Source organism: Spermophilus citellus (genome assembly GCF_964194105.1).
Source record: "Spermophilus citellus genome assembly, chromosome: 19".
Lineage (NCBI taxonomy): Eukaryota > Metazoa > Chordata > Mammalia > Rodentia > Sciuridae > Spermophilus > Spermophilus citellus.
The window spans coordinates 11,056,840-11,079,363 of NC_138201.1; the positions used below are offsets into that span (position 1 = coordinate 11,056,840).

General features: G+C 38.9%; 1 protein-coding gene across 1 annotated transcript in view; it reads left to right on the top strand.

The window, feature by feature from the left end:
* ARL8B (ARF like GTPase 8B) overlaps positions 1 to 10,002 on the top strand; it is a 47,019-nt gene extending 37,017 nt beyond the window's left edge. Inside the window, exons 4-7 of the mRNA XM_081276318.1 lie at positions 298 to 391; positions 3,726 to 3,793; positions 4,073 to 4,143; positions 9,634 to 10,002. Of these exons, the coding sequence (XP_081132444.1) occupies positions 298 to 391; positions 3,726 to 3,793; positions 4,073 to 4,143; positions 9,634 to 9,683 (283 nt within the window). The 3' untranslated portion in view covers positions 9,684 to 10,002. The remainder of the gene's footprint in view (positions 1 to 297; positions 392 to 3,725; positions 3,794 to 4,072; positions 4,144 to 9,633) is intronic.
* Positions 10,003 to 22,524: the final 12,522 nt, after the last annotated feature.

The following is a 22,524-nucleotide window of genomic DNA, read 5'->3' on the forward strand; positions in this document are numbered from 1 at the left end:
CTAATTTCTTAGTGTAATTTCATTAACATGAGAGTTAAAAAAAAAATCAACTGTAGAATGAAAGCTTTATTTATGTTTGTTTCTGTAGCTAAGAGCTACAGGACATAAATGCTAGCATGTATTAAGTCTCTACAAACACTTGCTGAAAGCGTTTATAAATGCTGAGCTTTTCTTTATCTAGGACTTTTAACAATTTTAATAACATTAAATCTTAAGAAAATTAAAAATCTATGTCCTAGTTGTCATCATCAAGGCACATGGAAAAGGCATATTGATCATTTCCTTTTTTTTTTTAAGTTACATGATAGATGCTGCAGATCGTGATAAGATAGAAGCCTCTCGAAATGAACTACATAATCTTCTAGATAAACCACAGTTACAAGGAATTCCAGTAAGTATGGGTTATGTGTTACTTTACATTTATAATTATAGGATAATAGTTGTCACTAAGGATCCACAGAGATCAGTTCTGGGGCCTTCTATGGATATACAAATGGCCTATTATTATTATTATTGATATTTTGGTACCAGGGATTGTACCCAGGGGTGCTTAACCACTAGCCACATCCCCAGCCCTTTTAAATATTTCACTTAGAGACAGAGTCTTGCTAAGTCGCTGGGGCTGACTTTGAACTTGCAAGCTTCCTGCCTCAGCCTCCTGAGCTGCTGGGAACAGGTGTGCGCCACTGTGCCTGGAAGTCCTTATGCAAAATGGCATATTACTTGCATGTACTCTACATACATCCTCCCATGTTGTTTAAGTCATCTCCAGATTACTTATAATACCAATACATTATAAATGCTATAAAAGTAGTTAACAGTATTTAGGGTTGACGACTATAAAAAAAGTCTGTACATGTATATTAGTTTCACTATTTTAAAAAAATAATTTTGATCTTCATTTGTTTGAATCCATGGATGTCAAACCTGTGGATTTAGAGAGCTGATTGCATGTTATGTTTGAAATTAGTAAAATATCATCTTTTTAAAGGTCTGAAAGATTTATATTTCCTGAGTTATCTGCCATGTCCTAGGCATTGTTATTTGTGATGTCTTAATTAGGTGTCTGCTAAACTCCTAGGCAACAGGGATATGGTGGTGCGTGGAAGTGAGTAAAAACATACTACATGCGCTCATGGAGCTTGTGGCTTAGTGGGCAAGATACATGGTCTGTAAACAGCTAAATAATGCTTCTCTGATAATTTCTATGATGACATTTATTTATTTTTTTTAATTTATTTTATTTTGGGGCTGGGGATGTGGCTCAAGCCGTAGCACGCTCGCCTGGCATGCGTGAGGCCTGGGTTCGATCCTCAGCACCACATACAAAGATGTTGTGTCCGCCAAAAATTTAATTAAATATTAAAATTTTCTCTCTCAAAAAAAAAATTTTTTTAAAATTTATTTTATTTTTTATTTTATTTTTAGAGAAAGAGAGAATTTTAATATTTATTTTTTCATTTTCAGCAGACACAACATCTTTTTTTTTTTTTTTTTAAAGAGAGAGAGAGAGAGAGAGAAAGAGAATTTTATTATTTATTTTTTAAGTTTTCGGCGGACACAACATCTTTGTTGTATGTGGTGCTGAGGATCGAACCCGGGCCGCACGCATGCCAGGCGAGCGCGCTACCAGTTGAGCCACATCCCCAAGCCCTCTATGATGACATTTAGAGGGGAGGTTTTATATAGTTTTAGGGTAAGAGGAAGGAGTCTGAGGAGGTGATGTGTGAACTGAGAGCTGAAGGATGTATAGGAGTGTGTGGGGTGTGACAGCTGGAGGGGAAGGACAAGGAAGGCCTTTTGCTGGTAGGAAGTAGGCCCTAGAGCTCAGAGTTGAGTGGGGAGAATGGGGTAGAGCATGGCCTGCAATGTTGGAGCTGGGACACTAGAGGCCGCACTGAGCAGGACTGTGGGAAACCACTGAAGTGTTTGCAAGGATTGGATTTAGTATTTGAATATATCACTCTGATTATAGTTACAAATGAATCGAAGTGGTCAAGAAGGAACTATGAGGAGGACAGATTTAGGAAGCTGTTTTAGTAGCCCTGACAAGTTGTAGGATGTTGGATTAGGGTAGTATTGTGAATGACATGGGGAGAAGGAAATAGACGTGTAGGAGCATAGTCCAACAGATGCAGCAATGAATTAAAAGTGAAGGATAAAGAGGAATTCTGGCTCCTGGCTCTTGCAGTTAGATGGAAGGTGGTGCCATTAGTTGGGCTAAGGAATGCTGGGGAGGACCAGCTTTAGCCTCTCTATAAAATCGTGAGGGCCTGATACTTCAGTTACATTACCTCCATTAATCCTCGCAACATATTGAGATTAGTGTTTTTTTCCCCATCTTCATAGCCGTCATTAGACATTTACCATCACAAGGCCAGGTTTGAATCTGTTTCTGACTTCAGGTCTTATTCTTTTTCTTACACATTAAAGACTAATTCTGTATACCATAAATAAAAATCAGTTTTATTTTGGTCATCATAAGGATTCTCACTTTCAAGCAATAGAAAACTGATTTAGGATTGGGTGTGGTGGCCATGCACACCTGTAATCCCAGTGACTCGGGAGGCTCAGACAGGAAGGTCGCAAGTTCAGGACAGCCTGGGGCAACTTAGTGACACCCCTCTTAAAAAGAGGTGGTGGGCTTTTGGGGATGTAGCTCAGTGGTAGAGCTACTTGTTAATAGCATGTGTTAGTCCCCAGTACCACAAAGGGAGGAAAACAAAGAAAGAGGGAAGGAATGAATGATTTAAGGGTATTGGGGAAAGTTAGAATGGTAATTGAGAAGGTTGTTTCTGCTTTCTTTTGAAAGCATATTTATATAACAGTCATGATAACAGAGTATATAATTACTGTATTCATCCTGATGCCTACACTTATCCATTGTCATAGAGTATTCATAAGTGTATAAGTATACACTGTATAAGTATATTCTATAGAATGGACCCTGAAATTCTGTTTTATTATTTATGTAGGTGCTACAGATTGCACCCAGGGCCTTGTGCATGATAAGCATGTACTCTACCACTGAGTCAAATCCCCAGCTCCTGGATACTGGTTTACTAAAATTCTGTTTCCATGTTCACACGAAGTATGATTGAGATTAAAAAAAGAAAGAGAGTGAGCAAGCGAGAGAGAAAGAAAGAAAGAAAGAAAGGCTTTCCACCCTTGGTTAAGATATGTTCTTATTTTAGTTTTGGTTTATTAAGAAACAGCAATGTACTTGGGGCTGGAGTTGTGGCTCAGCAGTAGAGTGCTTGCCTACCATGTGTGGGGCACTGGGTTCGGTTCTCAGCACTACGTATATAAATAAGTAATTAAAATAAAGGTCTATCAATAACTAAAACATATTTTTTAAAAAAGAGAGAAATAACAATGTACAGCATAAACTTAGAAAGTTTCTTTTTAGAGCTGTGGATTGAACCCAGGGCTTTGTACACATGTGTGAGCTCTACCACTGAGCTACACTTCCAGCCCAAGACTTAGAATGTTTTAAATAGAAGTTGCAGTTGCATACCGAATTAAAGGCATCTATGAGGTAGGCATTAAGTGAATATCAATATGAATAATTGAATGAACGAGATAGGCCACCAGTTATGCAAAATATGCTTTAGTATTGAGGTATGTATTAACATTAATTTTAACATCTTCAAATATCAAAATGATATGCTTCTGTGATATTTTTGTATATAAATGTTTATCCTTAATATCTTTTCATTTTAAAGGTACTAGTACTTGGAAACAAGAGAGATCTTCCAAATGCCTTGGATGAGAAACAGCTAATCGAAAAAATGTATGTCTAAGAATGAGTTATCTTGTTTTAAAAATTTAGTTCTAAATCATACATTATGCTCACTGTGTTGTTTAGCATCATTACATTATCCAGGAATTATTGTAGTCCTGTTTTTTGGTAAATAAACTTGGCCTACGAGAGAAGTGAATCCCTAAAGTTTTAGTAGTAGTAAAATAATTTCTTCAGTGTACTAATGAAAATAACAAGTAAAATCAAGCAGAGTGGTCAGTGTGACAGCTATTCTAAGCACACATTTATTCTTTGAACTGTTTCTTACAGGAACCTGTCTGCTATTCAGGATAGAGAAATTTGCTGCTATTCAATTTCTTGCAAAGAAAAGGATAATATAGGTAAGAAATGACTGATATTTTTGGAAGGAATGGGTATCATTGGAAGGGATATTTAATACTTCTTGCTGTTCATTTTCCCCCATTTCTGATTAAGTGACTTTACAGAGTACTATTGCTTTTGCCTCAAGAAAAAGCTTAGTTAGGGCTGGGGATGTGGCTCAAGCAGTAGCGCGCTCGCCTGGCATGCGTACGGCCCGGGTTCGATCCTTAGCACCACATACAAACAAAGATGTTGTGTCCGCCAAAAACTAAAAAATATTAAAGATTCCCTCTCTCTCTCTCTCTCTCTCAAAAAATAAATAAATAAATAAACAAATAAATAAATAAATAAATCTTCTTTAAAAAAGAAAAAGCTTAGTTAGACATTATATGTTTTGACAACAAATGTAATATTCTAAATCTTATATTCTATTTAAATAAATTCAATAAAGTCATGAGGTTAAACATTATGTAATACCAATTTATTGTATTAATTTTCATAGATCCAGTATCCAGCAGTGCTTTACAACAAAATGAGTTTTGAAATAAGACTTTACAAACAGGCATTGTAACAACTTTTTCAGTTATTAAGCCAGTATATTACTGTAATGTGTTACCTCTCTACTGGAAGCAAAAGCCAAGAATACCCTTTACCTATATAATATCTGTAGTAATTTCTTAGAACTGTCACAACAGAGTACTATACACTTGGTGATTTCTAACAACAGACAATTATTTTCTCATGCCCAGAAGATTAGATGTTCAAAATCACAGCTGTTGGCAGGTTCATGCACTATCTGAAGGCTGAGAAGGATCCAGCCTTGCCTCACTCTAGTTTGTGTTGGATGCCGACTGTGCTCACCGTTCCTCAACTTATAGATGCATTGCTCCTGTCTCTTCTCTTTTTTTTTTTTTTAAGAGAGAGAGAGAGAGAATTTTTAATATTTATTTTTTAGTTCTCGGTGGACACAACATCTTTGTTGGTATGTGGTACTGAGGATCGAACCCGGGCCGCACGCATGCCAGGCGAGCGTGCTATCGCTTGAGCCACATCCCCAGCCCCACATATTATCTTCTTTAAAGGACACAAGTTGTTGGATTAGTGCCCACATAACCCAGTATGATCTTAACTAATTACTCCTGCAGAGACCCTGTTTTCAAATAAAGTCACATTCTGAGATTCTAGGTGGACATGAACTTTTAGGAAGACACTGTTCAATTTAGGTCTGTGTTCTCAAGGCCTTACGTACCTACCTGCTTACATACCATACGTGCATACATATATAATTACTGCTCACTGGGGCTGGGGTTATGGCTCAGTGGTAGAGTGCTCGCCTAGTATGCACGAGGCACTGGGTTCGATCCTCAGCACCACATAAATGTAAAATAAAGATATTGTGTCCACCTAAAACTTAAGAATAAATATTTAAAAAAAAAAATAAATAAATAATTACTGCTCACTTCAGTCTCTTAACTAATTTCATGAGAGATTATTGAACAAATATGTATTCAAATAAATGTAATAAATAGTATATAAAAAGTACATTTAAAAATAATTCTAATGTTTTTTTTACCCCCTTGGGCTATAATCCAGCATGTGTTGGAACTTATCACACTTAATGTTTTTTCAAGTTAATTCCAGTTTGTCCTCCTCTCCCCTACCCCAACCCCTAACCCCAATTCCAGACATGTTCTGATGAGCTCTTAGTGTTGATAGCTATTCTGACCATTTCCTTTAAAGATAACCTAAAAGCAGTGTAATCCCTGATAGACACAAATTTTCCTTTATTAAGTGGATACAATAAGTGACTTGTTATATCAGGAACATTTAGTTAATTTGAGAACAGACACTACAAAGCCTCTACAAATACTTAGACTGTAGTTTTTAAAAATTCTGTTACGTGTGATTGGAGAAAACTCTTGTTAAATTTTAAGGTATGCTCCTAACAGAGCATTTGTTCTACCCCTGTGCTTGTTGGTGGGGAATTTTTCCCTCAGGAGATGGGGTTTTTTTTTTTTTTTTTTTTTTTTTGGTTGTCACAAATAGGAAAGTGATGCTCGCTTTTGAGTAGAGACTGGAGATGTTGATAACTTGATCCACACCCCACAGCAGAGAATTAACAGCATAAAACATCAATAGTTGGGGCTGGGGATGTGGCTCAGGCGGTGGCGTGCTCGCCTGGCGTGCGTGTGGCCCGGGTTCGATCCTCAGCACCACATACCAACAAGGATGTTGTGTCCGCCGAGAACTAAAAAATAAATATTAAAAATTCTCTCTCTCTCTCTCTCTCTCTCTCTCTTTAAAAAAAAAAAAAAAAAAAAAAAAAACATCAATAGTTGCAAGGGTGAAAAACCTTGCTTTATAGTAACTGTAATTTTTAGTACATCACACTATTCTATAAAGACATTACTCCCTTTTATTTTCTTAAGTGTTTCCTAAAATAGAAAACAACAAGAACTTTGAAGGGAGAAAAATGATCTTTTATTTTACTAATGTCATAAAATAACTAAATTTCCTGTGGAGGGGGAGGGGTCTCTTGAACCCAATTATGCAGGAGATACAGCAGAGCTGGTGAGAACTTATGCTGTTTGAGGCTGATCTTAATAGTGTGCTGGATGGGTCAGTAGTCATCATGTTTGTAATTTCAAAACTGTTGATTCACTTAAAGTGTTACCAAGTCTGTGTTACCAAGTCTAAGGAAACTAGAATCAAAGTGAGTAGTTTGTAAATCAGAATGTCTGTTTTTTGTTCTGAACAAGAAATAAAACTAACAGTCACATTAGATATTTGTGTCACACATGAAGTACCTCAGTTTCATTCAGAATGTGTTCTCAGATCACATGGGGGACAGATTACCTCTGGGAAGATGATCTTTGCAAGGACCCTTTATACTGTGACTTTTTTTTTTCTTCTTCTTAGGAGATGATTCTCCATCTGTATAGAGCACTTCTTTTCTGCATTTTAACCTGGCCTCAATGATTCATCTGTCTGTAGAGCATTATTGCCTGTCCAGTGTCCACAGAGGTTTTTGTTTGTTTTTTAATGAATTTCTTAAACATGTATACTTGGTTGTTCACTTCAGAGTCACCTTTCCCCCTTATTACTGCCTCAGTAGGGATGTGAAGGACCTGTTTTTTAACAGTTGTGTTAAATCCTATTCTTGTGAGCAGGTCATATTTGTTCAGATCTCAGATCTAGACTCTTCTTTATAGTGTGCTGCTTACGTTTTCTCTAATGCATGTTAGTTGGGAAACTGGAAGATCAAATTTATACTTTTCTTTTAGGCTTGGGGCCTAAGAGAATATAACTACTTCCAATAGTTTCTCACATCCTTTAGGTGGGCGACACCCCCCTTTATTCTTTCTTTCTTTATTTTTGTGGTGCTAGGGATTGAACTTAGAGCTTCACACTTGCCAGGAAAGTGCTTTACATTGAGCTCTCATACCTAGGCCCTTGCTCCTTTATTATGTTACTTTGAGGGAAAGCCTTGCTAAGTTACCCAGGCTGGCCTTGAACTTTTTTTTTTTTTTTTGGTAGATGAGCACAATACCTTTATTTATTTATTTGATTGCTTGTCTATTTATTATTTTGTAGTTGTTGATAGACCTTTATTTATTTATATGTGGTGCTGAGAATTGAACCCAGTGCCTCACACATGCCAGGCAAGTGTGCTACCACTGAGCCATAACCCTAGCCCCCTTTATTTATTTTTATGTGGTGCTAAGGATCAAACCCAGTGCCTCACACATGCTAGGCAAGTGCTCTACCATTGAGCTACAGCCTTAACCCTGGCCTTGAACTTTTGATCTTCTTGCTTCAGCCTTGGGAGAACACATTTTAAAGAACACAGAAGAGTAATTCAGCATCCTAACTTACTGCCTTTTCTCCTCAGTCTGTGTTCTTTTCCTCATTGATGTGAGCTGCGGTAGCTTTATCTGCCACCTATATGATGAGAAGATCTTGCTAGTCCCCATGTCTTCTCTCATCTGCGGAGCTACCTCACCTGCTAGACACCTTGCCATGTGGTTCCCCACATTATAATGTGCCCGCAGCTGCATTCTTCGTCTTTTTCCCTCAGAGCTGTTTTTGAGCTACTGCCTTACTTAGCAGGGACATGACTGAGGTATTCATTCAGGCCAGAAGATTCTTTCTCACTTAATACCTATAGTCACTTACCAGGTCTTGTCAGTTCTCTGTCTCAATCTGTTCCTTATTCCACTCCATCCATACAGTGCTTGGCTTCCTCCAGGCCTTTATATCTTTCCTGTTCCAGTTGGAATACTCAGCCTCCATCTTGGCAAACCTCCACATTGTCCTTTTGTTGATATTGCTAGCTTACTTTTTTTTTTTTTAATTTTTTTTTATTGGTTGTTCACAACATTACACAGCTCTTGACATATCATATTTCATACATTAGATTCAAGTGGGTAATGAACTCCAAATTTTTACCCCAAATGCAGATTGCAGAATCACGTCGGTTTGCTAGCTTACTAAATAAAGTAAACTGATAGACCTTCTCTGCTGATAACTTTCCAGTGACTTCCTGTTGACCTGAGACTACAATCTTGATTTGTTAGCACATAAGACTGGAGTACACAGTTATCTGTCACCCTCTAGTCTAGTGGTTTTTAACACAGGATGATTTTGCTCCCCAGAAGACATTTGGCAATATCTGGAGATGTTTTTGGTTGTCACAGTGCATGTGAGGTGATAAGAGAATTGTAGTGGTTAAGCCCACGGATGCTGCAAGATATTCTACAGAGCACAGGAAAGGCTCACCCTGCAACACAGGAAAGTGTTAATGCAGCTCAGAGTGTGAAAAGGGCAAGGCTGTGGAACCCTTGCTGTGGCCTGTGCTGTAGTGACAGCCCCTCCTCCAGACCTGTGCTTTAGCCACACTTGTCACTCACAGCCCATCCTAGTTGCACACTGGTTTGTGCCCTTTTTGATTCTTTGGCTTTTGCAGTCTCTTGACTGACATTCTATAAGGTACCACAAACCCAAATGATTACTTGTGTCTTTTTATCATACTTAAAAGTCTTGGGGGGCTGGGGATGTGGCTCAAGCGGTAGCGCGCTCGCCTGGCATGCGTGCGGCCCGGGTTCGATCCTCAGCACCACATACCAACAAAGATGTTGTGTCCGCCGAGAACTAAAAAAAAAATAAATAAATATTAAAAAAAAAAAAAAAAGTCTTGGGATACAGGAGACTCTCCCACATCTTTGCATTTCTGTCAATTTACATGCAATAATTGATGTTATAGGCAGTGAGTAAAAGATGGCTTCAGTTATTCTTTACACAATTTCATTTTTAAATGAGCAGACTCTCCAGTCTCTGATAATTTCTCATATTATCCTCATGAAGCTCAGGTAATGGAGTACAGCTACAGTGAAGCAGAAGAGACCGACCGCTATGTGCCTTGAACTGGCTGCATGTTAAGTATTGTCTGTTTGACATTTAGTTTTTTAATTTTGGTATCTTGATACTTTCACTTTTCCTTCTGTCTCTAGATATCACACTTCAGTGGCTTATTCAACATTCAAAATCTAGAAGAAGCTGAAACATCTCCTGAAGTCTTCCAGTCCTTCTTGGCTATAATCCTAGAATTATTGTCCGTTCCTCTGAAGTACTTCCCAGAATACGGTCCTTCCTAAACCCAAGAAATTGCCTTTTTCAGAGTTTATTTCTCATGTGCACTGCTGAAGATGTGTATCCCTAATCCTTCATAAAGAATCAGCTAGAGGGGCTGGGGATGTGGCTCAAGCGGTAGCACGCTCGCCTGGCATGCGTGCGACCCGGGTTCGATCCTCAGCACCACATACCAACAAAGATGTTGTGTCCGCCGAGAACTAAAAAATAAATATTAAAAATTCTCTCTCTCTCTCTCTCTCTCCTCTCTCACTCTCTCTTAAAAAAAAAAAAACAGTTAAAAAAGAATCAGCTAGAGTTGTCATGATAAAGTCGGCATACATGAAAAGGCTTCTCACACATAATTGTCTTAAACAGTGTGTAGAGCTTTTTAAACACACACACACACAGACACACGACCATCTTAAATCAAGAAAATTGCATATTTCCCAAACTGGTCTTTCTGGGCCAGCATTTTATATTGGTTTTCAGTAAATATCTATAATATTTCATCATAGAGTCCAGTAGCTTAATATTGATATGGACTTGATACAGCATGAAATTACTAGTGCCACACACAGTATTTAGAAAACCTTTAAGCCTGACTCATGTGAGATATAAACATAATGTTTATCTTGTCTCACAAATGCATGTGAAATGTATAATTACACCTTAGGAATTAAAAAATGGTCTGCAAAGCAGAGGCACCAGATCAATGTTGGTTCTTTATACTGGAGACATCCTACCTGGTGAATTTTAAGAATGTTCTGCTTTCTGAGAATCTTATCAGCAGATGGCAGTGGGGAGGTGGGAAGAGATGAGCATGCTGTTTTGTATCTGTCCAGATCATTACTATTTTTTTTCCTTTGAACACACTTTTTTAAGGGGTTGGGAATTGAAGATTTTCTCAAGCTTTTGTGAATTTAGAGCATTCCAACCAATATAATAAAATCTGTTAAGAATGTCAGACTTGTTCAAACACCTGTTTGTTCTCCTGTCTCCAGTCATTGACTCAGTGCTGCTGCGTGACACTGTGACTCCTGACGTTTCATATCCAGTCACAATGTTGACTTTCAGCACAAGAGATGCTTATAAACAAACAAAATTCCTATTTTTCTCTTACCAATATAAGGTTTGGCACTCTTTTTTCTGGTGCCATTAGACATCTTGATTATTGTGACAACTCTAGACCTGCCTGCTTTATCTAATGTAATCATGCGCAATGTCTACAGGTTGTTTAATAATCATACAGAACTGAGGCTGTCTTTTGTTTGCTTCTATGATACAGAAACGTATAAAAACTGACAATGAACATGTTTTGTAGCTTAGTGATCTCCATATACATAAAGGGACATATTAATACTGGTTAACTTGTAAATCGTTACTCATTGATATTGTGTACTGGATAAAGCTCTGCGCTACACCTGCTTCTGTGTTGCCTCACACCGTTTGTGACTTTTGTTTCTTCTGTTAAGCAGCACTTAACATACACAGTGCATTTCCAGATGTGTTGAGCACGCAGAGTGTAGTCAATAGTCAGTTCTTTAAGTGAATACAAGTTTTAATTTATAGACTGCCATGGCCTTAAGAAAATTCTGTACAAAATACTGCACTGTGTTGCATACACGCTATTTGTTTTTCTACATCACATTTTAAACGAGGAGAATTTGTGCTTTTAAAGTTCTCTTCTTATTCTTTGAGGCATGTGGCATACTTCCAAGACGGGATGGGTGGTTCTGTAAACAAAGGGACAAACTTGCTACTATAGTTGGACATCATTAATGGTCACTGTGAACATTTCAATGTGACAACTTGCTTGTGCCTAAAAGGAGGAATTGGAACTTGTGACTCCGCGGGAACTGCGTAGGTTTGTTAATGGACCTATAGCTAACCCTTAATGTGTTTGTGTGTCTGTTCATTGCTTTTAGCATTTCAAGACATCGAAAGACTACTACCAACATTTTCCTGTGCATAACCTCTGCATGTGAAAACTTAACAGTTACCGAACTTTGTAAATACAGAATTTTTTTATTTAGGTGGATGCATTTTTCGTCTGTTTACTCCTCTTCTCAGCTTTATTCAATAAATTTGCATTTTGAGGGTTGTATTGGCAATTTCACCATAAAATGTGCATCATGATGAAAGGTGCAGACAGTTTTGGAAGGAGGCGGAAAGAAAATGACCATCAAGAGGGTCCACGGACCATGTGCTAGAAAGAAATCAACTCAGCCCTCAAAAAGTTGGGTCTGTGGGCTAGTTAAAATAGAAATAAACTTTTAAAATATTCACAATGTTGATTTTGTGACTTTTTTGTTGGGGGGATTTGCTACATCTTGTAAACTGTCATGACAGAGAAGATTTAGGACTTTTAAAAGGCAGGAGCTAGAAAAGCATTTTCTAACAGTTTAAAAAAAATCAAACCAAAATACTTAGTATAAACTAAAATTGGTAAACATGCCTATTTACCAAATTCTGTTTGAGATTGAAGATATTTTAAATACCAAACTTGATTTTCCCACAAAGGCACCTTTTCAGAGTAAAACATTTGGCCCCTTTTGCCAGTATATTATTGTCTGCACTATAAAACAAAACAAGTTAATACTTCTCTCATGACAGTTATTGGAGAAATGAGAAGACATGTCCCCAAGGGTTGGGAGTTCTTAGAAAAGGGAACTTGACTCAGACCAGTACAGTTCTTGGCACACCTGGAGGAACAGAATTCCAGCTCCCGCCAAGACATAGACCTATGTTCATTTAGGAAAGTAGTTACATATTCTAGGAATAATGGTGGCAATATCAAGAAATGCCTTTGGAATAAAGTATTCAGAACCCCAAATGTGGACAGGCCATCTCCTGAGGGAGAATCGGCAGCCTGTTGGTGTGGGCCACTATTTATAGAGGAAGCTTGCTAGGCTTGGACTAGATGTGGGGCCAGAATGGAGCTGCAGTTTCACATCAGTTTTCCCTAAACTTACTCATTGTCCTCAGTTAAAAGAGTATGGGCCAAGGGTGCAGGGCTAAGGCCTTGCTGCTCAGGAGTTGGAATTGTTTATGGGTGTTCTTGTTACCGCTGTTGACCGGTGACGAGTCCTTGCTTCCCCAGTGTTGAAGAATAACACCAGAGAAGCACGCCGAGGCAAGGTCAGAGTGGAAAATTAGAAGTTTATTAAAGGACAGCAGAAAAGACTTCTCCTGGAGGAAGAAGGGGACCCAAGAGATGGAATCGGTGGAAGTGTGGTTGTTTCCCCTTTTTATAGTTCTTTCAATGATGGAATGTAGGTTGGAAGGCCTGAGGGGTGGGACACAGGTGGGCCAATGAAGTAATCTGGGCAGGAAGGACTTCATTAACACTTCTTTGGGTTGGGCTATCCTCAAATCTGCTGGGGCTGTTCATTAACATTTCTTTGGGATGGACTTTGGGCCTGGGGCTTTTCTTGGGACTTCATTAACATTTCAAGAGTTGCTCAACTTTTCCGGAAATCCATTCTCAACATGGCCTCCATTTTAGATTTCACTCAATATTAGACCCGATTTACCTAACTACACTGACTGCCTAATTTTAAATTTGGCTTCATTCTCAGCGTTTCAGTGGTTTATGGGCGCTTACTTTGATATTCGGTATTTCTCCCTTTATTCCCAGATTCCTATCTTAGTTTTATACTCAGTAAATGTCATATGGTTTTCAGTTTTCATAGTTGAATTTATAAAGCCAACCCTTACTGGCTAACTGGATGTGTGATTGAGCATTTCCATCCTTAGGAATTGGAATTGGTAGATCCATGTAGTCAGTTTTATTATTCTACTCAAGGAATAGTGTGAGTGGGGAGATGGCTTTTCTACCATAGCTATTTAGCGTCATTCTAAGTTTGTACCTACTTTCAAAAACAGACCTAAAAATATCTATAGTTAGTTTCCTGGATTCTGTCAAGTAAATTAGGTGTTTTAGGTGTTCTGGCTACCTTATTGCACTTATTTATTTTTTAACTGAGAGACTAATTGCCTTGTCTGTTCTGTCTTTGTTGGATTCAGTTCCACTGGAATCGGTGGGTTTGATAATTCCAACCTCTCCGATGTGGCTGGCGGCGAACTAGATTGGAAATTTAAATGCAGTTTAGCAGACCCCAGACTGTAACATCCCGCTGGCCAAATGCTTTACTCTGGAAGTGTACCACTGTGGGGAAACTCGAGGGGTGTTTAAGGCATTTCCATTTTATTACAAACTTAAGGCCATGCCTTCACAATGCATTTGACAGTAAAGAGACTTGAAAAGGAAGAGTGTCAGGCAAATAGTGGCCTTACTTCCTGTACCTTTGCTGTTGTAAAAGTTTGCAGCTGACTGCAGGTGTTTCCTGTTGGTTGGTAAATATTTTCCTGTCACAATTTCTGCTTAAAATTTAGCTACTAGTAAAAATGGATACTTTTGTCACTGTTGCGTCTCGGGTGTTCTTAGGGAAACAGATGCAGGTCACTGGCAGGCTAGATGGATTTCAATGGATAGCTTCTTAATTTAAGCAAGTGCAGTAGTCATTCATTATTCCATCTCCTTAACAAGCCCTCTCTTTAGTAAGTAATTCTATTTTAAAATCTCAAAAGACAGCTGGCATTTAGATGTGCAGATTTCCCAGCAGGGATCAGGAGTGGGGAAAGATACCTTAGCCTCCTTTCTCTGGGAATTGCAGGTCTTGCATTCATAAAAAGAAGGGCTGTGTTAGAATCATTTAAAATGCTAATGTAGTGTGGTCCTGTGGAGTGCTGGATTGTCACTTGGCAGAATGGGTTCTTTTCTTTGCCATTAAGGATGGTGTGACTGATGAAATGCTGAAACCCTGGTGGCACCTTAGTTTCAGATCTGTAAAATGAGAGGACTTCTGTAACAATTTCTCTCCATGACAGGCTATGATTGAAGCAGCCTACAGATCTCCATGGTGGTTAAAGAAAGCAGAGAAGAGAGAAAAAGGGCTGGGATTGTGGCTCAGTGGCAGAACACTTGCCTCCAATGTGTGAGGCACTGGGCTCGATCCTTAGCACCACATAAAAATAAATAAAGGTATTGTGTCCAACTACAACTAAAAAATATTTAAAAAAATAAAAAATAAATAAATGCCCATTGGTCCTACTGAATGTGTTATTTCATGATCCTTCTATTTGAAAAAAAAATACAAAAATATATATTTTTTTAAAACTTTCAATTTTAATTTAGGAGCTGGGCATCACAGACATTTACAGAATGATATAATAATTTAGATTTCATTTGAAGGAAATGCTGTAAACATGCAGGCTTATATTTTGAAAGGCACTTACATATTTTAACATTTTTTTCTTCAGGCCACAGAAAAAAATGTTAACTCTGGTATACACTGAGGAAAAATACCTACTACCAATTTGGGGGTAAATTGTTTAGAGCTAATGCTTAACAGTTTGTAACTGTTCTGTTGCTAGGTTCTGCTAGAATTTATTTAGAGCTTTGAAGAAACCTGGAACAGTTAGAACATTCTGGCTTTCAAAGTAAAAAAGGGGGAAGGGAACCAACAAAACCACTGTGTTCCCTTTGAACATGGACAGAATTTTAACCAGTTGTTATCTAGTAACTCCTTCACCCAACCTTTTTATTTATTTTTGGTACCAGGGTTTGAACCCAGAGGCGCTTAAGCACTGAGCCAAATCCCCCACATTTCCACCCCCTTTTTATTTTTATTTTGAGGCATGGGTCTCACAAAGTTGTTTAGGGCCTAAGTTGCTATTTTTTTCTAAATTCTATTTAGAAGAACTTGGGATCCTCCTGCCTCAGCCTCTTGAGCTGCTGGGATTACAGTTGTGTACCACCACACCTGCTTCCACCTGGCTCTTCTACAACTTTGGCTTTTCCTCAGTGTATTCTATCTACACCAGGCAAAGTGCTATCTTGTTTTAAAAGTTTGACATTTCTTTTTTCTTTTTTGGTTCTGGGGTTTGGACCCTGGGCTTGGCCTATGGTAGGCCAAGAAGCATACAACCTCGTCAGTTATATCCCTAGACTATTATTATTATTATTATTATTATTATTATTATTATTATTATTATTATTATTATTATTTTAAAGCAGGGTATCCCTAACATACCCAGATTGACTTCAAATTTGAGATTACTCTGCTTCAGCCTCCTGCCTGTGTCAGTGCCCCTACTGGTGAGAATCTGTCATTTCTTCTATTACCCAATGGGTTCATTTGGTAACTTTAAAAGATGTGTTATGTATTATTTTGTAGGGAAAATTCAATGTTATTTATCAAACCATTAGCTCATTTATGAAAGCATTAGCCCTCCTCACCATTCGCAGAAGTGGTAAGAGTTTATGTAATTTCTTTTTTCTGTGGAAGTATCAGTAATCTCCACAGCAACTGGGGAGAGTCATATATATAATATATATTATATTATATATATTTAGTTGTAGATGGACACGATATCTTAATTTTATTTATTTATCTTTATGTGGTGCTGAGGATTAAAACCACTGCCTCACATATGCTAGGCAAGCGCTCTGCCACTGAGCCACAACCCTAGCTCTGCGGTGTCATTTCTTGATGCATAGCTACTGCATCTGTTTAAGTGGGTTAGTAGTTGGAATATGTGGAAAGGAAGCTCACTGCTATTTTTTTCTAAGTTCTATTTATTTTTTTAATATGTTAACGTGTAATAGGTAATGCACATGATTGAGAAATTAAAAACTCACAAAAAGACATTGTCTTGATCCCACCCATGCCTTAAGAACCCCCCCCCCCCCGCCACGCCTGGCTTTTACAGGTAACACTTATATCAGTTTCTTATTTATTTTTGTAGGAATTCCTTTTATATAAAATGCAAAAATCAAATAGAAATTTGGATCCTTTAAAAATCTTTTTATTCATTTAACGTACATAGAGGGTAGTGTACTGATTTGGACATGGCTTTTTCTTTCTTTTTATTTTTTTTTTTAGAGAGAGAGAGAGAATTTTTTTTTTAATTTTTTTATTTTTTTAGTTTTCGGTGGACACAACATCTTTGTTTGTATATGGTGCTGAGGATCGAACCTGGGCTGCACGCATGCCAGGCGAGCACGCTGCCGCTTGAGCCACATCTCCAGCCCTGGACATGGCATTTACTATGGCCTGGCTCTCTTAATACATAATAAATTCCTCATTCTCGTGCTGGGGATGTGGCTCAGTGGCAGAGTGCTTGCCTAGCATGTGTGAGGCACTGGGTTCGATTCTCAGCACCACATAAAAATAAATAAAGGTACTGTGTCCATCTACAACTAAAAAAAAAAAAGGTTTCTCTTTTGCAGCGCCATGGTTGCCATTTAATTGTGTGGTTTTCTTTTCTTTTTTCTTTTGGTACCAGGGATTGAACTCAGGGGCACTCAACCACTGAGCCACACCCCCAGCCCTATTTTGTATTTTGTTTAGAGACAGGGTCTCACTGAGTTGCTTAGTGCCTTGCTGTTGATGAAGCTGGCTTTGAACTCCTGAAGCTGAACTTTGATCCTCCTGCCTCAGCCTCCTGAGTGCTGGAGTGAAAAACCAGCCTCTACCACAGAGCAAAGCCTCTCCCAGGAAGGGACATGACCTTTGTCTTTGGAAAGACACACAAAGCACTCCTAGGCAAATTCCCACCCTGCTAAGTTGTTTATCTACAAATAACAGGAGAGATCTGCTGCGCCAGGTGTCCCTGACTCAGTCAGGCTAGGTGGGGACCTATAGCAACCCCCTCGCAGCCACCAATCAGCATGAGACAGGGAAATACCTGGGATGCCAGATGACCCTCCCAGTAGTTTATGGTGTTGGGAAACCATGTAGTTCAGCACGAACACCCCTCTTGGCTTAAACCAATCAGTTCAAAGGAATCCCCCTCTTGTAGTAACCAATTACCCCAACCCAACTTGTTCCCGCCAGTGAATGTGTTAATCATGTTTTAGAGTTGTTGTTTGATTTTCCAGAGGTGTGTAATGATTTGCTAAGAGATGCTATGATGTATGTGGGGGTCCCTGCCTTTTCCAAAGAATGTATAAAACTGCTGCAAACCCTGGGCTCTGGGCCTCTCAGCGTCACCAGTTGCTGTGTGTTCGCGTGGAGGACCGAGCTAGCTCACAATAAACACCTCTTTGCTATTTACATCGATCTTGTTCTGTGGTGGTCTTTTGGGGGTCCTGAATTTGAGCATAACAGGAGCACCCCACTAATTATGTGGTTTTCATTGTGTGAGGACTCCACAGCTTATCTAACTGGTCTCCTGTTGATAGACACTTGGGTTCATAACATTTGGCTTTTCTAAAAACTAGTGTAGTGAATCATTTTGTACATGTGTAGAAACTCAGAAATATTTGGGTCAACTGGTAAATGTGTTTATATATGCTAAGAATTGCCCTTCAGAGGGGATGTACTAGTTTTTATTTCTGCTAGTTTGTCCCCTGTGTCTTGCTAACAGTACATTTGCAAGCTAACATTTCTGTCCACCAAAGAAGTGGGAACTATAATTATATACTATTTAATTTTAAAAATTGTGAAAGTTAGTTGTTCTTGCAGGACTTTGAAAATAAAGTCAACTTTATTCTGGAGCGGATCTCCTGAATTACAGATAATCCTCTTTTTTTATTTTTTGCTTGATTTTTCCTTCTATACAGCATTATGTATTGCTTCAGCATGAAGTTTAAAGTTTAAAGTTTTCATCATATCATCTGATTGTTTTAACATTATTGTTTTGGATCAGAAGTCATTTATTTTTATCTCCTTAGAGAAGAAAATTTTTCTTTTTGATTTTTTTCCTACTTTTGATTATAAATGGCAGAATATCCTTATTTTATTTATTTATATTTATGTGGTGCCGAGGATTGAATCCAGTGCCTCACACATGGTAGGCAACTGCTCTATCACTGAGTTACAACCCCAGCCCTCCTTTTGATATTTTATCCTTAGTATTTAATATAGGAAGCTCTGGGACTATTATTTGAGGTCATTTATAGAGTCCTTTTTTGGCTTTACAGTTTTAGGAACCTAGTGCATTGATTCATGCACTCAGGACTCATAAGGCTGACTCTAAGAAATAGAATGTCAGCCTATTTATAATGGTATGAAAGGCACTGAAATATGTTAGCCAAATCACTTCCTTCCAGCTATAGAAGGAGATTGAACTTTGTTTCAGTCAGCTTTTTCACTGCTGTGTCCCAAAGACCTGAGAACTATTTTAGAGGAGGAAAAGTTTATGTGGCGCTCAGATTTTCAGAGGTCTCAGTTCACAGAGCTGACTCCATCCATAGCTATGGACCAGAGGTTGAGCAGACACAATGGCGGAAGTGTATAGCTGAAGAAAGTACTGAGACAAGGCCACCTGGAAGTAGAGAAAGAGCTCCCCTCAACAAGGACAAAAAGGTCATTAAGAGCATGCCTGTCCTTTAGTCAGGACAGGCATGCTCTTAATGACCTACCTCCTTTAGTCACACCCTACCTGTGAACAGTCAGCACCAGGTTAATCCATTCAAGTGCAGCATCTCACTGATTAGGTTAAGACACACATTACCTGATTTTTTTCACCTCTTAACTTTCTTGCATTGTCTCACGCATGAGCTTTTATGGGGACTTTTTCACCTCTTAATTTTCTTGCACTGTCTCACGCCTGAGCTTTTGCGGGGACACCGTGTATCTAAGCTATAACAAATTGGATCACCTTGTGGGCTGTAATCCCAAATCACAGCGATTGAGGATAGTCCTATGTAGAAGCTGCCACTGGCTGATTTACTAGGACTCCAATTAGCTTGAGGAGCTTTTTCAGCTGTTCTTTGGTGTTGTAGCCCTTGTGATATTTGATTTCCTTAGCTATATTTTCTCCAAAGTTAAGTACTAAAATAGTACTTTGCATATAAGAGGGGCTTAGTTTTTCAATCCACTCAACAGATCTCTGATGTGTATGTACCAGATTTTTTTTTCTTTTTTCTTTCTTTCAGCTGGCCTTGAACTGGCCACCCTCCCAGCTAAGCTTGGTATTATAGGTGTGTGCCACTGTGCCTGGCTGGTACCCGATATTTTTACTAGTTACTGGTCTAAAAAGGTTCACAGAGTATTAATAATAGGGCCTGACATATGTGTAGCAAATTGTAGGTATGCTTCATATGTGTAATAATTGAATCTTGCTGCATGGTAAGTACTGTTTTCATCACTTCCCCATCTTGTAGATAAGGCAACAGGACCAGAAAAGCAACTTCCCAAGGTCACTCAGAGAGCAGATCTATGACTTGAACACCTGCCAATCCCTGGCAGACTTCTGAGTCTGGCTTCTTAGCTGTCATCTTTTTGGTGTTTCCCACATTTTCATAACAAAAGTGCCTACTTTTTTGAGATTACCTACCCAGAAATCATTCATGAATCAAGTTTTATTTCCTAGTGTTGTTTTGTTTGTTTGTTTGGTAGTGGGGAGCAAACTCAGGGGAAGTCTACCACTGAGCCATATCCCCAGCTGTTTTTATGTTTTGAGACAAGGTTTCACTTAATTGCTCAGGCTGAACTTGTACTTTGATTCTCCTCCCTCAGACTCCCCAAGTTGTTGGAATTACAGGCAGATGCAGAGAGTTGATTTTTAAGGATGAAGTTTTCTGATTAGATACGGGTATTTTCTCAATTTTACCAGCTACATTTACTTTGAGGCATGTCCTAGTTTAAAGGGCTTGTCACAAGGTAATCGGTTCATTTCAATTTAATTTGAAAAGGAAACATTCTTTGTACCTGGCCCCTAAATTGATCCTGTGCCTTGCAGGGCAGTAATGTCATATTATCCATGGAGTGGCCTCAGAAGAGTCTTTCTCGGCCTGAAGGCCAGCAATTTGTAATGTAAACTGTCCTGGGCTAAAGTGTGGGAGACCTGGGCAGTAGCTCTTTTTCTGCCTAGAGCCAATGAGCTCTGCGAATTGAGCTTGCTACCTGATTTCTTTTGTTATGGCCTGTGGAATCAACTTTATGTCGTTTTCTGTGACAATTAAATGGGGACACATGGTGTTCAAAAATGTTCTGAAAACATAAGACCTATACTATTGGCAGCTATAGTTTTATCATGAGAAACATCTTTCAGAAATCGGATGGTTTTCTATGGTTATTTTTTTAAAATAAAAAAACCATCTTATTTTATTTATTTTTTATTTTTCGGCGGACACAACATCTTTTGTGGTGCTGAGGATCGAACCCGGGCCGCACGCATGCCAGGCGAGCGCACTACCGCTTGAGCCACATCCTCAGCCCCTTCTATGGTTATTTTTGAGATTTATTTTTATTACAGGTTTTCTTCAGTGTGAGGACAGGAGCTGTCGCTAACGTGGCCTACAGAGACAGATTTAAGTTAAGATTTTCAAGAAAGTAGCTTAAGGGGGAGACAGAAGGTACAACTTTGCAAGTTCTAGGGAGATAGAACTTGAAGATAGTGGATCCAAGCAAGGGGTTGGGCTTTCAGCAGGGTCCCTAGGCAGCCTTCATAGAGGGGAACATGCAAAATATGCAGCCAAAATACCCTGGCTTGAGGTTTTTTTTTTTTTTTTTTTTTTTTTTTTTGTGTGTGTGTGTGTGTGTTATGTGTGTGTTCTCTATATTGCTTGGGCCTACCTACCTCAACTCTGGAAGAGGAAAAAGATTCAGTCAACAAAACTGACCTTACTATGAGCCAGCTACCATGTGATGTAATCAAATGTTTCTTCTTAAGTCCCCATCACAACTCCTTAGTATTGCAGAAAGTCCCCTGACCTTGAATATGTGGTGAGAGTGTCATATGACAACTCACTATCCTGTTAATCACTCCCTTGGTCACTTGGCCAAGTCTGTGATTTGGAGGTCCAGTCAAGTCTTGCTTCCCAAATTTTAGGATCCCTGGTTTAAAGGTCACATGGTTTGAAACTTAGATTTAAAATAAACATTTAGAATCCCTAAAGTGTTGAATCTTTACCCGAAAATCATATTGTTAAGAGCTGAAATTTGCATGCATTTTCTTGTTCTCTTTCCCTCTTCCTTTTTCTTTCTTTTTGCAGTACTGGGGATTAAACCTAAGTCCTTGCATATGCTAGGTAAGCACTCTCACAGAGCCACATCTTCAGCACGCTTTTATGTTTTTATTTTGAGACAGGGTTTCCGTTGTCCAGGCTAGCCTGAACTTGAGATCCTCCTGCCTCAGACCACCCCCCACCCCCCAAACCCGCCCCTCAGTAGCTGGGCTACATAAGATTCCAGCTGCAACCTTCTTAACTATACAAAGTAGACAGAGGAGTATAGTGATTTAACCAGGAATCAATCCCGCCCCTCAAAGGTTTAAGTCATTTGCCGCCCTGCGCAGGACATATGGTGGGAGTTTAAGGGCAGGAGAGGACATTTAAATAGGTGTGGTAACAATAATTGGGTGGTGATCCCATATTCCTCTCCTCCCTCTCCTTTTAAAAAAAAATTATACTTCTGAGACAAGGGCAATATTACATAACTCATTATTTCCTGAAATTGCCAGGTCCTAAGAATTGCCAAAGAGGGCTGGGGCTGTAGCTCAGTGGCAGGGCACTTGCCTAGAAGGTGTGAGGCACTCGGTTCCACCCTTAGCATCACATAAAAATAAACAAAGACACTGGGGGAAAAAAAAAAGAATTGCCAAATAACACTTTTCTTCGTGCTGGGCATCGAACCCATGGCCTTGCACAAGAAGTCTACCACTGCACATGCCCAACCTCAAAGAACACTTTTTAAACACATTTCCTGGTCCCTCCGTAAGAACAGGCTTAAAATGGGGTCATGGTATATGTTTTAGAA